This window comes from Podarcis vaucheri, assembly GCF_965113315.1.
Source record: "Podarcis vaucheri genome assembly, chromosome: 8".
Taxonomy (NCBI): Eukaryota; Metazoa; Chordata; class Lepidosauria; order Squamata; family Lacertidae; genus Podarcis; species Podarcis vaucheri.
In genome coordinates this window covers 56041831-56059241 of record NC_138766.1, presented here as the reverse complement: position 1 = coordinate 56059241, position 17411 = coordinate 56041831, and the positions used below count along the sequence as shown (strand labels likewise).

At 39.3% G+C, this 17411-nt stretch overlaps 1 protein-coding gene across 1 annotated transcript; it reads left to right on the top strand.

The window, feature by feature from the left end:
* Positions 1–253: 253 nt before the first annotated feature.
* On the top strand, positions 254–16975 carry LOC309538407 (DGAT1/2-independent enzyme synthesizing storage lipids-like). The gene is made up of 6 exons (XM_082233970.1): positions 254–628; positions 2241–2405; positions 4039–4229; positions 7314–7374; positions 7853–7992; positions 16778–16975. The coding sequence occupies exons 1-6, from the start codon at positions 349–351 to the stop codon at positions 16880–16882; spliced, it is 942 nt and encodes a 313-aa protein (XP_082090096.1). The 5' UTR covers positions 254–348; the 3' UTR covers positions 16883–16975.
* The last annotated feature ends 436 nt before the right edge of the window (positions 16976–17411 follow it).

The following is a 17411-nucleotide window of genomic DNA, read 5'->3' as shown; positions in this document are numbered from 1 at the left end:
GGATAAAACATGCTCTCTGTTCCTGTTTTTGAAAATGCAAAAAACAAAGCAAAACAAACAAAAACCTTCAGCAGTGGAATGAAACCAGCTTGCTTTACAACAGATAAATGATGGAGTCATATATTTGTAATTTTGTAAGTCTCCATGATGGACATTGGAAACACAATACGGCAACTTGGCAAGATTTTCATGTATTCATGAATGTTTCTGGGAAGGCAGATCAAATCAATGTACTGCATTTTCTGTTTTACAGGTAAACCGTGGGGGAAATAGCATCACAACTGAAGAAAATTTCACTTCATAAATTTATTTCATTGGCATACGCTTGGTGCTTCAGATCAGGAAACAATGAGCTGGTTTACTCAAATGTTGCAAAACTTGATTAGTTTTCCTTATTTAGAAGAATACCTGAGCTCAGTGGTTCACCCTTGGTGGTTTCGTAAGCTTCTGATTTTGCTTTGTTCATTAATGATAGATATATATTTGGTTGGCTGTGCTTGCTCATTTGGGCTATATGTTTACATGAAGATGAATAAGCACCAAGAAACTGGTCCTGATAGCAAAATTTGGAAAAAGCCAAGGAAAATTATTGCTCATATTATAGATATATATGGAAAGATATGGCATGGTGAGTAAAAGTTTCTTTCATAGCAATAATTGTTCCTTATGAGTCATTATAATTTCATAGGACTGAGGATCAGAATTTCAGGCTTGAAGCACTGGAACAATAGTTGCCACAGTGAATTAGGACTGGACCTCTGAACCCCCCTCAGAGTCACAACAGCTACAAGTTTGGGTTGGCTACATAAGGATCAAAACAAAGGCATGGCTATTTATTTATGTACAGTGGTACCTCGGGTTAAATACTTAATTTGTTCCGGAGGGCCGTTCTTAACCTGAAACTGTTCTTAAACTGAAGCATCACTTTTAGCTAATGGGGCCTCCTGCTGCTGCCGTGCCACCGGAGCACAATTTCTGTTCTCATCCTGAAGCAAAGTTCTTAACCCGAGGTAATATTTCTGGGTTAGCGGAGTCTGTAACCTGAAGCCTCTGTACCCTGAAGCATCTGTAACCCAAGGTACCACTGTATGTACACAAACTATGGAATTTCCCAGCACAGGATGTGGTGATGGCTACTAATTTAGATGGACACTGCGGGAAACAGGATGGTCTAATACAGAGGCCTTTGGCCTGATCCATAGGACTCTTTATATGTTCTCAGTGCTTCCCACAGGTCTCATGTTACTGTAAGTGTTCAAACTTAAATCAGAAATACACAACTAAAACCAAGTTTGGGCCATAAGGATGAGACCATGTAGCTACTTAGGGCATGGTCAAGGGGGTGTGTGTCTAGGAAGCAGCTTTCTCACTTGGTAGAAAGAGATTCAGAGAATGGTCTGAAGATGCCTGAAGTTGGAGCTCTTTGGGACAGGGAAGAAATATATTCCAGGCCCTGGATCGCTATCAAAGAGAAGGGGTATACTACTCTTTAAATTAAAAAAGTCTCAGAAAACTTTAGTATAACTATAACAACATATTAAACTGTCTCAAGGGCTAAACCCCATATAAAAGCTTAAAGTAGACTAAAACAGCAAAACAGAGTTTTAGCTCACTCAAAGTCTGGGCAAAAATGTTTCCACCTGTGTTCAAAAGGAAGCAAGGAAGGAACATTCTACAAGAGGAGAAATCGCTTCATTCATTAAGGGACCACCACAGAGAAATGATGACAACCTAGCATCCAGAATGCTGGAGCATATTGTCGTTGTTGTTTAGTCATTTAGGCGTGTCTGACTCTTCGTGACACCATGGACCAGAGCATCCCAGGCACTCCTGTCTTCCACTGCCTCCTGCAGTTCGGTCAGATTCATGCTGGTAGCTTCGAGAACACTGTCCAACCATCTCGTCCTCTGTCGACCCCTTCTCCTTGTGCCCTCAATCATTCCCAACATCAGGGTCTTTTCCAGGGAGTATTCTCTTCTCATGAGGTGGCCAAAGTATTGGAGTCTCAGCTTCAGGATCTGCCCTTCCAGTGAGCACTCAGGGCTGATTTCCTTAAGAATGGATAGGTTTGATCTTCTTACAGTCCATGGGACTCTCAAGAGTCTCATCCAACACCATAATTCAAAAGCATATAACAGAGCTTTTAACCTGATCTTAAATTTCATTTTTTTTCTGAACCACTCTGATTTCCGCCAGTAATGGTTGCGATATTTCTTTGTTGCATTTTGTATTATTTTCAGGTTATGAAGTTACTGGTATGGAACATCTCCCTAAAGGACCAGGGATTATTATTTATCATCATGGAGTTGCTCCTCTCGGCTATGCCTTATTTGCGGCTAGATATTTTTTAGAGACGGGGAGACTGTGCTTTTCATTAATTCATCGTTTGGGGAATTGGATACCAGGTAAACTATTTAAATTTAACTCATGTAAAATATGACAAAAAACAATGCTATAAGCTTTGAAACAATGCTATAAAATATAAAACTATATATCAGGAAAACAGGTGAAAAACAGCTGATAAATGAAATAGCAGCAACAGGTGAAATAGTTTAGTTAGTGCAGATGAAGGTATAATAATAGTAATAATTTATTATTTATACTCCGCCCAACTGGATGGGTTTCCCCTGCCACTCTGTGCACATTCCAACAAAAGATTAAAAATACTTTCTCACCATGTCTTTACTATTAAGACAAAATGAATGTAGGCTGAATTATTATTTCCAATTCACAACTGAATCAGCAGAAATGGTTTCCATGCAGAAATTCTATGCTTTGTTGTACGACTGTTGTACCTCTGAATTTAAACACCACTGGGTGGCAGCTGGGATGGGGTGGGAGCTACAGCTAAGGAAAAGGTCAGAAGCCCAAGTGAAGCCCCAAAGACATGTCTGTGGCTTTCATAGCAAGTCCAACCTATCAACAAATCTGCACACAGATCCCAGGAAACATGGCCCCACCCGAACACATGGCCTATCAAGCACCCCCCCACACAGCTTTTATGCCCCCATGTGACACTGCAGTCAAACACATGTGGCACCTTTGCTGTACTGGTCATGGCGCTCCACTGCCTCTCCCCCCACATCATCTTCCTCTGCATGCACACAGCAGCCACACCAGGAAACTATGACATAGCAGAAAGGTCATTGGAAGGAAGGAAGGAAGGAAGGAAGGAAGGAAGGAAGGAAGGAGTCCAAAGAGGCCCAGTAGCAAAGAGTGCTGTTTGGAGTTTTTCTATTAGGTTAATTAATGCAGCATATAACCTCCACTCATATATCTGTGTACCAATCTCAGCTGGTGGAGGCAGTTTTCCATCAGCATAGTCCCCTCTGTGCTATGTTTCTTTCTCTCTCTCTCTCTCTCTCTCTCTCTCTCTCTCTCTCTCTCTGTGTGTGTGTGTGTGTGTCTACTGTACAGTTGTACCTCAGGTTAAGTACATAATTCGTTCCAGAGGTCCATTCTTAACCTGAAACTGTTATTAACCTGAAGACCACTTTAGCTAATTGGGCCTCCTACTGCTGCCACGCCGCCGGAGCAAGATTTCTGTTCTCATCCTGAAGTAAAGTTCTTAACCCGAGGTACTAATTCTGGATTGCGGAGTCTGTAACCTGAAGCGTATGTAACCTGAAGTGTATGTAAGCCGTGGTACCACTGTATCCAAAAGCTGTGCACCCTAAAGGGATTGAAGGTTTGGATGGTGCAGCAAGGCACCATGAGCTGTATTTTTATCATAATGCAAATTTGAATGTATTACAGACCTGAGGAACACATGTCTAAAAAGTGGCCACCTCAGCACTCAACCCCACTCAATGTGCTTTCCAAAAAAAAAGCCTACTGTCAGAACCTCTGAGCAAAAGAGGAATTAGCCTAAAGTCCCCCTCCATGAAATCCTAGTTGAAATGGATTGGCAGAGAGCTATTCTTGTGATCCATTATAGTGCAATATATTTGGAATAATGACACTTGTAGTGAATCCACACTATTTCCTAAATAAGTTTCACATAAAATGCATTCTTCTATTTGGGGCTTATTTTTTCAGGGCTGCAGATGGTTTTTTATGTGAGCGGGTTGAAATTTTACAAGAAAGCTGAAATTGTGGAACTGATGAAGAAAGGCCATTTACTGGGCATTGCACCTGGTGGAGGTAGAGAAGCACTGTTTAGTCATGATTATGGCATAATGTGGGAGAAACGCACAGGTTTTGCTCAGGCAGCTTTGGAGGCGAAAGTGGTGAGTGATCTTTGTGCAATTTGCATTGCCTTTACGAATATCCTAGATAAGACGTAATGTGTAGACATCCTTGATCCAGCATCCAAAAAAGCTGAGGATGGCAAATATCCTGTTTGGGGGTCAAATGAAAAACACCGATTTACTGGATCTAGAAGGGCACAATAATAGATATGGGTGGCACTCGTACTTATGGTATAATAAGGTGAAAATACATAAAGGATTTACAAACCATATATTTAGGGTTGTCCTGTATGAGGTATGGGACAAGAATAAAAAATTAGTAGAAAGAACTACACCTTGGTTGCTATCCCCGATAGATGTACTGACAATAAAAAAGTTAAATATGGAAGGGAAGAGACTAACTTATGAAGATATTTTAGTGAAAGCTGAGAACGGGTGGAAGCTAAAACCATATGACAATATAAAAAGTGCTTTTATGGGATGGATACAAAATCACCAGGTGAATGGTTTATTAAAAGAGGATAAGAAATTGGGATTTAGTGGGGGGAAATAAAGATACCAAATTGAAATTTTAGAAGGCAGAACAAAACTCCTATCTAAAATGTATGAACATTTATTGGAATGGGATACCAAAGATGAACTAATAAAAGAAGTAATGATGAAATGGGCCGTAGATTTCGGTTATAACATTGACTACAACAAATGGGTAAGACTATAGAATGAAGGTATAAGATTCACAGCATGTTCCACTCTAAAAGAAAACCTAAGTAAAATGATGTATCGGTGGTATATAACCCCGAGTAAATTGGCAAAAATGTATAAAATGCGAGATAGAGCCTGCTGGAAGTGTACATTAAAGGATGGAGAATTTTTTGACATGTGGTGGACATGCGGAAAAATGAAAAAGTTTTGGGATATGATATACAATGAAATGTTGTTGTTTTTTTCAAATATACATTCCCAAAGAAACCAGAGGCTTTTTTATTAGGGATAGAATCATAGAATCATAGAGTTGGAAGAGACCACAAGGGCCATCGAGTCCAACCCCCTGCCAAGCAGGAAACACCATCAGAGCACTCCTGACATATGATTGTCAAGCCTCTGCTTAAAGACCTCCAAAAAAGGAGACTCCACCACACTCCTTGGCAGCAAATTCCACTGTCGAACAGCTCTTACTGTCAGGAAGTTCTTCCTAATGTTTAGGTGGAATCTTCTTTCTTGTAGTTTGGATCCATTGCTCCGTGTCCGCTTCTCTGGAGCAGCAGAAAACAACCTTTCTCCCTCCTCTATGTGACATCCTTTTATAGATTTGAACATGGCTATCATATCACCCCTTAACCTCCTCTTCTCCAGGCTAAACATGCCCAGCTCCCTTAGCTGTTCCTCATAAGGCATCGTTTCCAGGCCTTTGACCATTTTGGTTGCCCTCCTCTGGACACGTTCCAGTTTGTTAGTGTCCTTCTTGAACTGTGGTGCCCAAAACTGGACACAGTACTCCAGGCGAGGTCTGACCAGAGCAGAATCCAGTGGCACTATTACTTCCCTTGATCTAGATGCTATACTCCTATTGATGCAGCCCAGAATTGCATTGGCTTTTTTAGCTGCCGCATTCACACTGTTGGCTCATGTCAAGCTTGTGGTCAACCAAGACTCCTAGATCCTTTTCACATGTACTGCTCTGAAGTCAGGTGTCCCCCATCTTGTATTTGTGCCTCTCATTTTTTTTGCCCAAGTGTGATCCTGTCCTCTGGGGTGTTAGCCACCCCTCCCAGTTTGGTGTCATCTGCAAATTTGATCAGGATGCCCTTGAGTCCATCATCCAAGTCATTGATAAAGATGTTGAATAAGACCGGGCCCAAGGCAGAACCCTGTGGCACCCCACTAGTCACTCTTCTCCAGGATGAAGAGGAACCATTGATGAGCACCCTTTGGGTTCGGTCAGTCAGCCAGTTACAAATCCACCGAGTGGTAGCATAGTAAAGACCACATTTTACCAGCTTCTTTACAAGAATATCATGGGGCACCTTGTCGAATGCCTTGCTGAAATCAAGGTAGGGTACATCCACTGCGTTCCCTTCATCTACCAGGCTTGTAATTCTGTCAAAAAACGAGATCAGGTTAGTCTGACATGACTTATTTTTCAGAAATCCATGCTGACTATTGGTGATCACAGCATTCCTTTCTAGGTGGCTCACAGACTGTTTGCTTAATGATCTGCTCCAGAATCTTCCCTGGTATTGATGTCAGACTGACTGGGCGATAATTATTTGGGTCCTCTCTTTCCCCCTTTTTGAAAATAGGGACAACATTTGCCCTCCTCCAGTCTGCCGGGACTTCGCCTGTTCTCCAGGAATTCTCAAAGATGACTGCCAGTGGTTCTGAGATCACATCTGCCAGTTCTTTTAATACTCTTGGATGCAGTTCATCTGGCCCTGGAGACTTGAATACATCTAAACTAGCCAAATATTCTTGTACTATCTCCTTAGTTATTCTGGGCTGTGTTTCCTCTGCTGGATAATAGGAGATGAAGTGAGAAAAGAAGACTGCAAATTATTCTTGTATGCCACGACTGCTGCAAGGATTCCCTAGAGTTACCAACCCTAATGGAGTGGCAGACAAAATTATTCAAGTATATTGAATTGGCAAAAATGAGTTATAAAATTCGAGACCAAAAAGTGACAAAGTTTGAGGAGGAGTGGAGTAAATTTGTTGTGTATATACGAAATAACTGTAGAAGTTTAAAAACTGTAGCAGGGCTAACATGATGTATATAGAATGTAATTAAGAATCTGCAGGAATGGATGTAAACTGGGAAAACCAAAGCAGGGAAGGAGGGAAGTCGGGGCGCGAAATTGCACAGGGTAAATAAGAAGATAAAAAAGGTTGAATGTTAAAGTTAAAGTTTGATTTAATTTTGTTTTGTTTTTGAAAATCAAAAAAAGTAATTAAAATAAATAAATAAAGCCAAATACATTATCATTTATGAGTAGCTTCTCATTATAATCCCAGATGTGAAGCATTCTTGGTAATCCATAACAAAAATAAAGGCAGGATGGTTGGGACAAAATAATTATCCAGTCCTCACCTTTCTTTTCATGTTTGTTTCATCTTTTATTTTTTTAGCCCATCATCCCTATTTTTACACAAAACAGTTGTGAAGCATACAGGACCATTGGAAAGACAAGTAAGTTAAATACCTTGGTTGATCAAGAGATCTCAGGCAATATACATTTTAATAATATAAAATGATCTTTTAAAAAGTATATCTATTTACTACTCACTAATAGATTTTATTCCATGTACACTTATCTGCAATGTTGTGCTACCTGCCTCAGTACTGAGTGAACATGCCCTTGCTTAGTTTTCTATTAGATTTAACAGAAAGCTATAATCGATAAATGTGGGAGCAACCCTAACATGGAGGGGAAGTGAACAGGAAACATACCATATTCTGCAGTCTATTGTACACAACTTATGACTGATTGCAAAGAGCTGAGAAGAGCTGACTGAATATCTTATATCTCTTTTCCCAAGCACTCACTTTATTTAACTCTTCCTCTCTGGGATGTATTTATTGCAATTGCTAAACACAGAATGTCAACTAATTTCAAATTTGATATGGTGTCACTTTACTTCAGAATCTCCTTCCATTTAATACACAGGGCTGACAAAATGGCTGTATGATAAAACTCGAATTGTGTTCGTTCTCATTTACGGAGGGTTTCCAGTGAAATTGAGGACATTTATTGGAGAACCCATCCCATATGATCCAAATATAACAGCTGTAGAGCTGGCTCAAAGAGTAAGTTAACTCTAAACTTGGAAGTTTGAAAGGAGAATATTTCTTTTAAAAAATATTTTTATTAAGCATTTTTAACAAATCAAATTATAAATCAAATATAACCAATTACATTTCTCCCCTCCCTCTCCCGCCCTCCAGAGACCTTCAGCTCCCCTCTCTGATTTGTTCATACATATGATTCTCTGCATGTTGTAAAGTTGTACATATCATTACCTTTTCTGTCATATGTTCTACTACGAAATTTGTGGATGTTTATTCAAAACCTGCCAAGGAGTCCAAATCCATTTGTTGTCTTTTTGAATAGTTTTGTAAATAGTTCCCCTTCTTCATTGAAGGCACGGTTGTCCTTCTCACGCAGTTTATGTGTTAACTTTGCTAACTCCGTGTAATGGGTATGAGTTACTCGTGCGTAAACTGGTGCCTTTCTTGATTAATTTGCCTTGTTAAAACTTTCTGACTGCACAGCCTCTCCTCATGGTGGCTGCCTCAGTCACTGGCAGAATCCGTCAGTGGGCGTTTCTTGAACCTCTTCCAACATAAAAGTTGTTTGACACCCAGTCTCCTCCTCCTCTCACTGAGCGGGAGTCTTCTGCGCAGGGAAGGCATGGGTAGCGGAGGACCTGGGCTCTCCTCACTGATGTCCAGTGAAGAGTCCTGGAGCCCTCTCTCCACTTCCCCCGTCTGCCTCCCTTTATCCCCGGTGTTGCGCTGATTGGCTTCCCCCTCTACTGAGCTGTTTCTCCCCCTGCTGCTGGGTCCTTCGCCAGCATAATCTGGGAGCCTCCCCTTCGCCTCTCGCTCAGATGTCAGTTCCCTGATACTCCGCATAGCTCATCAGTTTTTCTTACCATTGTTCTTTCATTGGGATTTCCTCATTCTTCCATCCTTGTGCTAACAAGACTCTTGCCGCTGTTTCAGTATACATAAATAAGTTCTTTGTTTTTCTTGGCAGGTGTTGTCCTAAAATCCCTAACAAAAATGCTTCTGTTTTTTTTAACAAATGTCATTTTGAACACTTTTTCAATTCATTGTATATCACCTCCCAATTTTTAAAAGAACTTATCTACATTCCCACCACATATGATACAAAGTACCTTCTTTTTCTTTACATTTCCAACATGTATTTGACCCAGTTTTATACATTTTTGCCATTTTTCCTGGTGTAATATACCATCTATACATTATGTTCATATATTTTTTTTCAAAAGAGAACAATCTGTAAATTTCACAACTACCTTCCACAGCTTTCCCCAATCCTCAAATTGTATATTTTGTCCTATGTCTTGTGCCCATTTAATCATGACTGATTTAACCTCCTCATCTTTCGTTTCCCATTCTAGCAGAATACTATATGCTTTCTTCAATAACTTCACTTCTTCTATAACCTCCTTTTGGGATCTAGAGATTGTATAGCTAAACCTTTTGTCTGTAATGCAACCAACTCTGCACATGATCTTTAATTTCCTCATAATCTTTTAATTTCCATTTTCCTTCTTGGTCTCTCAGTAGGACTCTATATGTGGGCCACTTTCCCCTTTTGCCAAGCAGTTTGAGTAACAAAGCTTCAATTGGTGATAACCACCAAGGTGTTTTTTGTTCTATTAAATCTTTGTACCTCTCCCACACTCTCATTAATAATCTTCTAATTATGTGATTGTAAAATCCTTTATGTACTTTCCCTTTCCCATACCATAAGAATGCATGCCATCCATATCTGTTATCATGACCTTCCAAATCTAATGCTTCTTCCCTTTCCAGTTTTATCCAGTCCCTAATCCAGACCAAACATGCAGCCTCATAATACAGTTTAAAATCTGGGAGGGCAAAGCTTCCTCTTTCTTTTATATCTGTAAGTATTTTATGTTTAATCCTTGGCCTTTTGCTCCCCAGATACCCCCCCAATTTTTTTAAATTAGATTTTCCACAATTATAACAAATATAACATAGAAAAGAGAAAAAACACACAAAAGAAAAACACATTAAAATACTAAAAAAGCAAAACAAAAAAATTAAACCACATATTACTTGTGAAACCCAATTTATCTTTAATTGTTAATTGACTTCCTCGGATCCCTCCTATCTGAATTTCATTGTATCACCTTATGACAGCTCTCCAATATCATTTTTTTACTAAAATTAATTCTGTCATGTCAATTAACTATCTTCTTTCATGTCTTAATATTCCAAATCCAAATTAGTTACAATTCAATCTTATTTTAATCCTAGCTCTATTTGGTACTTTCAAGTGACTACTAGTTAAATTAAATTAAATTAAATTAAATTAAATTAAATTAAATTAATTAAATAATCCTTAAATTTCTTCCAATCTTCTTGGTGATCCTCTTCTTTCTGGCCACAGATTCTTCCAGTCAGGTCAGCTAGCTCCCAAAAATCCAAAAATCTTCATCTGCCATTCTTCCACCGTTGCGATTTCTTGGGATTTCCATTTTTCGGCTAATAACAATCTTGCCGCTGTGGTTGCATACAAAAATAATCTAACATCTTTTTGGGGTAATTCCAATCCTATTATTCCAAGTAGAAACGCCTCTGGTTTCTTAATAAATGTGTTTTTCAACATTTCTTTCCAATTCATTATAAATCTTTTCCCAGAAGTCTTTCACCTTGGGTCACGTCCACCACATGTGAAAAAAGGACCTTCTTTTTCTCTACATTTCCTTTTTTTAAAATAAGATATTTATTAAAGTTTTCAATATATTACAAAAAAACAAACAAAGTAGAATCAAAAGGAAATACAGAAAATAAAAATAATTAACAGAGTAAAAAGAAAAAGAAAAAAGCAAACCCCTTCCCACCGTATAAAAAAGAAGAAAAAAGAAAAAAATCAATAAAATCAATAAAAAGAAAACAAAAAAGTGGCAAAAATACAAAAAACCCTAACCTTTAAAAACATTTAAAAACAAATTCATTGTTTTCAGACCCTTAACTGTCATAGCCTTCTTTCTTAGACTTCCTCCTCCTCCCTTCCTTTGTATCCTAGTTATTAATTATCCCAGCAAATCCTTTCCATTCCATGTTTCATAAAATTCTGTCATTACATTACCCTAGACTATTTTGATCCTATCTTTCTACAATAGAATAAACCTTAAAATTTAAAACTTAAGTCTTAACCTTACCAGCTTCTTATAATCATAATATTCTTTCATAATTCTTTAAGCATCTTTGCTAAAGCCAGGTAATTTCTTCCAACATTTTTTCTATCATTCATCAACTTTATAAAACATTATAGTAATAAAAAAAGAAAGAAAGGTACAAACAAATCCAATTTTTTTCCAACGTCCCTTCCTCCTGGTTCCGGGTTTTGTCAGTCCTTATTCTCATCAGACTAGCCCATTAACCTGGTAGCCTTATGTCCGAGGCCCTCAAGTCACTTCCATGGCCCTTCCACGGCTCTTCTTCATATTTATAGCTGTAATTTCCCTTATCTCCTGCTCGTGGTAACTCCAGCTTGACAATGTCTCTTGCTCGTGGTAGCTCCCACTTGACAATGTTTTTAACCCTTCTCGACAGATCAGACCCTTTCCCGTATTCGTCGCTGCATTCCATGTAGAATTTAAAAGCATGTTTCAAGGGCCCTCCAAAATTGAGAGCCCCCGTAGTCCCGAACATTTTGCAGCCCATTACCATATTTAAAAAGTCCAGACATCCCAACATAGGGGGGTCAATCCAGCCCCCCATTTCCAAACCACACCAAGCTTTTCCTTTCCAGATCTGGCTTTTTCCAAATTCATTTGTACAATCCAAAAGATCATACTCCTGTTGGGTCTGTTCTGTCAAAACACACTCCTGATTTAATGCGACAACCTCCTGTTCTGTCAAAACATACTCCTGGTTTAAATCCTGAGTGGGCTCCACATGTTTTCCCACTGTCTGGTCAAAATGTTCCACTGCCTGTTGAAGATTTCTAGTCGACGTCACCATCCAGTTCACCTTTTCATATAATTCTTCCAGTAGAGCATTTGTTTTGTAAAAAGCACACAACAAGGCTTCTGAATGCATTGTCCTACAAGATCACATACTTGTTCCCACGGTTATTCTGTAACAGCTGTCGGTTCCCTGGAGTTAGTTACAATTTCACAAGCTTCCCCTAGGGGGAAGACTTATGTTTATTCTTGCTACAGAATTTCCTTTTTTGAGATACTTTGTCTATATATATTCCTTTAAAATGCGAAAGGAAGCAGTGGAATCGCAAAATTTCTCTTCTTTTAACTATCTGTCAAAAAGCAGTTGTCTTTGGTCAATGAACTTCCACGTCAGTCCTGACACCCCGCTCCAGGGTCAGGACGGAGGATAATTACTTCCCTTTAAAATCACTTCAAACAGTCCCCCCCAAAAAAGGTTCACAATTTAAAATGTTGAAATCCAATCTTTTAAAAACGATTTTCTAAGCTCTAGTTTAACTTGCCTTTGCTTTGTTCTGTTTACAAAAGAACGGAAGGGTGACTTCCTGTTTAGCCCTTTCCGTTCTGTACCAAATTCAAGTTAAGTTTTTAAAAGTCCGATTCTGTCCTACTCACAAATCTTTGTTTGATATCCAATTGTTCAAACTCTCGGTACTCACAGGTACTTATTTTAGAGTCCAAATTGTCCCAGGAAAAAGGCAGCGCTCTCCGGCAACAGCTATGCAGCTTCGCTCCACGGAAATAGCGATTGACTCAGAGCACCGCGCCGCTTCCCCTCCTCACTTCGGAGCCCGTTAGTGGGCTCCTTAGCGGATTGGGGGGGGCCCTAGAGGTGCCCGCCGAGTCCCACGGTCACAGGCTTCATCCGCCTGTGATTTTAAAAGGGTCCCCGCTTCGCCATAGCGGAGAAGACCCTGTTTACCGCGGAGCCAGTCCCTCCAGTTCAGAGGGAGTCCGCCATTGCCGGTGGCGCCACCCACATCTCTACATTTCCAACATATATTGTCATTCGTGTGGCAGATCGTTGCCAATTTTACTGGGGTTAAGTACCATCTATACATCATTTTCATGACGTTTTCTTTTAATACAGTACATGCAGTAAACCCCTTTCTTCCACAACCTTTCCCAATCTTCCAACATTATATTGTGTCCAACATCTCTTGCCCAATCAATCATAACAGATTTAACTTGTTCATCCTTCGTATGCCACTCCAACAGCAGATTATACATTTTAGATAAATTTTTAACTTTAGTATCTAACAACTCCGTTTCCAGTTTGGTTCTTTCTAACAGTCTTATTCAGCTCACGGCTTCGGGCAGGGGTAGCTGTTTTCACTTTTATTCCAGCGGAAAGGGACCAACCTCCGTGTTTAAGTCCCTTCCTGTCAAATTAAATGTCCAAATTTTAAGTCCTTTTTACTGAAGATTTTCCAAATTTATTTTGAGAAATTGGCCGCTCACGAATGCCGGACTTGGAGCTTCACGCAATGAAGAAAGCGAGTTGATTCCAAAGTGCCCACGTCTCCAACCCCGCTCGCTCTCGGGGCTCTTTACAAGAGCTTACCGGGGAGCGGGGGGAGTCGTTCTGGGCACCCGCAGAAACACCAGATCCTCAGAATGCTCAATCTGAGGTTTTTTTCGGGGTACCGCAACACTCACGGTCTCCCCAGCCTTTAATGCACCGGGGCTCTTTCAGCCAAAAGAACTCCCCTAAGTCAACTTAGAGATATCTTTTTGCCATCTTTTGAGGCAATCATCCTTAACCATTACTGGGACTGTCTGGAAGAGAAAGAGCATTTTTGGCAACACATTCATTTTTACCGCTGCAATTCTTCCTAGAAGGGAAAGGTTCATTCTACTCCATATTTCTAAATTCCTTTTTATCTCAGACCATACTTTTTCACAATTGTCTTTATACATGTTTCTATTTCTTGTAGTTAACCATATCCCTAAATATTTTACTTTTTTATGGATTTCTATCTCAATACTTTGCACCAAATTTTTTTCTCTTCCTCTTTTAAATTTTTAACTAATAATTTAATTTTATTTCTATTTAATTTGAATCCTGCCACTTCCCTAAATTCTTGAATTTTCTCTATTACTCTAGGAAGAGAATTTTTTGGATCTTCTATTGTGATTACTAAATCACCAGCAAAGGCTTTCAGCTTAAATTCATCCCCCCGCCCCAGTTTTTATCCCTTTAATCTCTTTGTCCGTGCTTATATTTCTTGCACGTACTTCCAGGACCAGGATGAACAATAGCGGTGACAACGGACATCCTTGCCTATAGTTCCTTTTTGTACTTTACATTAATTCGTTATCATCTGATTTACACTTAATTTTGCAGTTTGTTCTGAATATATTGCTTGTGGGTAAAAGCCTCAGCGCCTAGGGCTTGCCTATCGAGAGGTCGGCGGTTCGAATCCCCGTGGCGGGGTGCGCTCCCGCTGCTCGGTCCCAGCGCCTGCCAACCTAGCAGTTCGAAAGCACCCCCGGATGCAAGTAGATAAATAGGTACCGCTTACCAGCGGGAAGGTAAACGGCGTTCCGTGTGCTGCGCTGGCTCGCCAGATGCAGCTTTGTCACGCTGGCCACGTGACCCGGAAGTGTCTGCGGACAGCGCTGGCCCCCGGCCTATAGATGTGAGATGGGCGCACAAACCCCAGAGTCTGTCAAGACTGGCCCGCTCGGGCAGGGGTACCTTTACCTTTTACCTTTTAACCCTTTTAAAAAATTATAGCCACAATTAATTTCTTCAAGTATTTTTTTCATGAAGTCCCAGGAAATAATAATAATAATAATAATAATAATAATAATAATAATAATAATAATAAAAAAAAAAAAAAAAATTTATATCCCGCCCATCTGGCTGGGTTTCCCCAGCCACTCTGGGCAGCTTCCAACAAAGTATTAAAATACAGTGGAAACATTGTCAAAAGCTTTTTTGGCACCTATAAACATCATTGCTGCTTTTTTTTCATTTTTTACCTCCAGGTATTCTATCATATTCAAAATATTTCTTATATTCTCTTTCATTTGTCTGCCTGGAAAAACCCTGCCTGATGTTGATGTATATATTCACCTAAGATTTTTTTCATCCTATTCGCTAATATGTTTGCAAATAATTTATAACCATTATTTAATAATGAAATAGGCCTGTAATTTTTTATTTGCATTAAATCCGAATCTTGTTTTGGGATCAATGTTATATAAGCTTCTTTCCATGTTCCGGGGATTTCACCTGTCATTAAAATCTCATTCATCAAATCTTTCAATGGATTTACTAATGGTTCACTTAACTTTTCATAATATTTTGCCGTTAATCCATCTGGTCCTGGAGACTTACCACTTTTTGTCCAATTTATTGCATCTAAAACTTCTTGAGCTGTTATTTGAGTATTTAAGGCCACAAATTGTTCCTCTTTTATTTTTGGCAGATTACTATTTTTTACAGTATATATTCCTCTATTTTAAAACTCCTTTCCTTTCTTATACAGTTTTGAGAAACATTTCACAAATGCTTCTCTTATTTCCTTCATCTTCTCTGTAATTTCCCCATTATATTAATTTTGCTTATAAAATTTCTTTGTTCACTTTTTTTCAATTGCCACACTAACAATTCTCCTGATTTATTGGCGTGTTCAAAATATGTCTGCTTCATTTTTTTATCTTCTAACTAATTTCTTCATTGACTGTCATAGAGTATTGAGTTTGTGATATTCTAATAATAATAATATAATATAATATAATATAAGCAGAATATTTCTTTTCCTCTTGGTTTCTCTCTCTTTCAGCTCTAAACTGTATTGTACATATTGATTTCTTCATTCTATATGACCTGATATAGGGTTCACTATATATACCTTTGTGCATTATGCCCAACACTCAATTTTCCCTCTCCTTAACTTGTTGAGACTAATTAAATGGGAAAAACTATATGGTACAAAGAGAGATCTGCTCATGCAATGGGACTTCTTCTTCCCACTATGTTAGGGTTGACTATACAAAATACATTCTGGAGGTTTATATCAATAATCAAATAATAGATCTTATTCTAATTGCACCTGATGAAAATTTTGGTCAATCGCATAAAAAGTTGTTGAGCTGAGCTTCTTTGGGGCAACTGATCAACTGCCCTCTTGCACCCTTCCCAAACAGCCCACACGTGCGAAACAGAGCCCATGCTACACAAGACAGAGTCCAAGTAAAGGAAGACTTGGGAAGCTGACTCCCAAAGGGAGGGGGTTAAGGGGAGGAGCATGTAGGGTCCTGGTGGCTGATGGGAACAGGGTTGGAACATTGATTAGTATGCCTGATCCTTCTCCAAGCACTTTCTGCTTGTTTTCTTGCTGCATCAAGTTTCAGGTTTTGATTGCCTGTTTAAAGGGGCAGATAAGAAATTTCTTTCTGCAAGGGGTTATGCCTTGGTTATCCTACATTGTAACAACCATGCAAGGTAACTTCTGTGCACAAAGCAGCTGAAGGCACATATGTTTGATTGTTTCTCTGCCATTCTCATACAGTGCCCTTGGTAAACATAAAGAGAGTGGGCTGGATTCACTGAGAGATGAGCAGTTTCCTAGTGGGGGTTCCTCACCCTGGCTGCTCTGGCCCAAACCTCCATGTTGAAGAAACCACTTTTGAGGGTTGAGAGACAAGGACTCTCATGCAACACATCTCTGTGTACAAAGTCAGTTGTGTATCACAGAAAGAAGTCACATATTGTGCTTCTATAGCTGGAATAAATGGGTTGCCTCCGGTTCTGATCCCTTTAGCTTTTTCCTCACAGATATTAATAACTGTGAATACCTATTTTGCAATCTATTCCTCTAACACAATGTATTCCTCTGGTTTTCTTTCAACAGGTGAAGATTGCACTTGAAAATCTTCGGGATAAACACCAAAAAAGGCCAGGAAATATATTAAGAGCTCTTTCAGAACGATTTGATAAGCATTACAAAGCTAACTAGTCCATATAAAACAGTTGCAGTGTTTCTGACGAGGTGTCTGTAATAGGAAGCATTTATACTTATGTTATTAAAATTAAATTGATATACACAGAATTGTGCTGGATTGTATATGAATTATTTGGAAGGGTTCCTAGCTCAGTAGCTCAGCACCTGCTGTGTGTGCAGAAGATCCTTCGTTTTTGAAGACGTACAAGTGCTTTCCTGCCCTATCCTGTAATACACCCAGAATTCCCCTTTTTGGGGACCTTGCACTAGTAGAGGCAGAATCAAAGAGTATAACGGGAAGGCAAGTGTTTAACTGAAACATGAAATAATATTACATGTGAAAGAGTAATGTCTATAAATTACCTGTATTAAACCAGTGGCACTTCTTTTATGATTATAAAAGAGTGCTCCAAGATTTGAGCCCTATAATGCAAATCATTTCAAACTTATAGCAAGTAGAGAAAACAAAAATACAGCTGGAATTGGTGATAAGTGACCGATCTAACGAAAACAGCCAACTCACCTATGAATCTGGTGCCCGCCC

What these genes read in the sequence shown, in the direction of transcription:
- LOC309538407 (XM_082233970.1), top strand. Translation starts at nt 349, where the DNA reads ATGAGCTGGTTTACTCAAATGTTGCAAAACTTGATTAGTTTTCCTTAT. An exon ending in CAGCTTTGGAGGCGAAAGTG is followed by an intron (nt 4,230 to 7,313) that starts GTGAGTGATCTT and finishes TTATTTTTTTAG; the next exon opens with CCCATCATCCCTATTTTTAC. An exon ending in CTGTAGAGCTGGCTCAAAGA is followed by an intron (nt 7,993 to 16,777) that starts GTAAGTTAACTC and finishes TTCTTTCAACAG; the next exon opens with GTGAAGATTGCACTTGAAAA.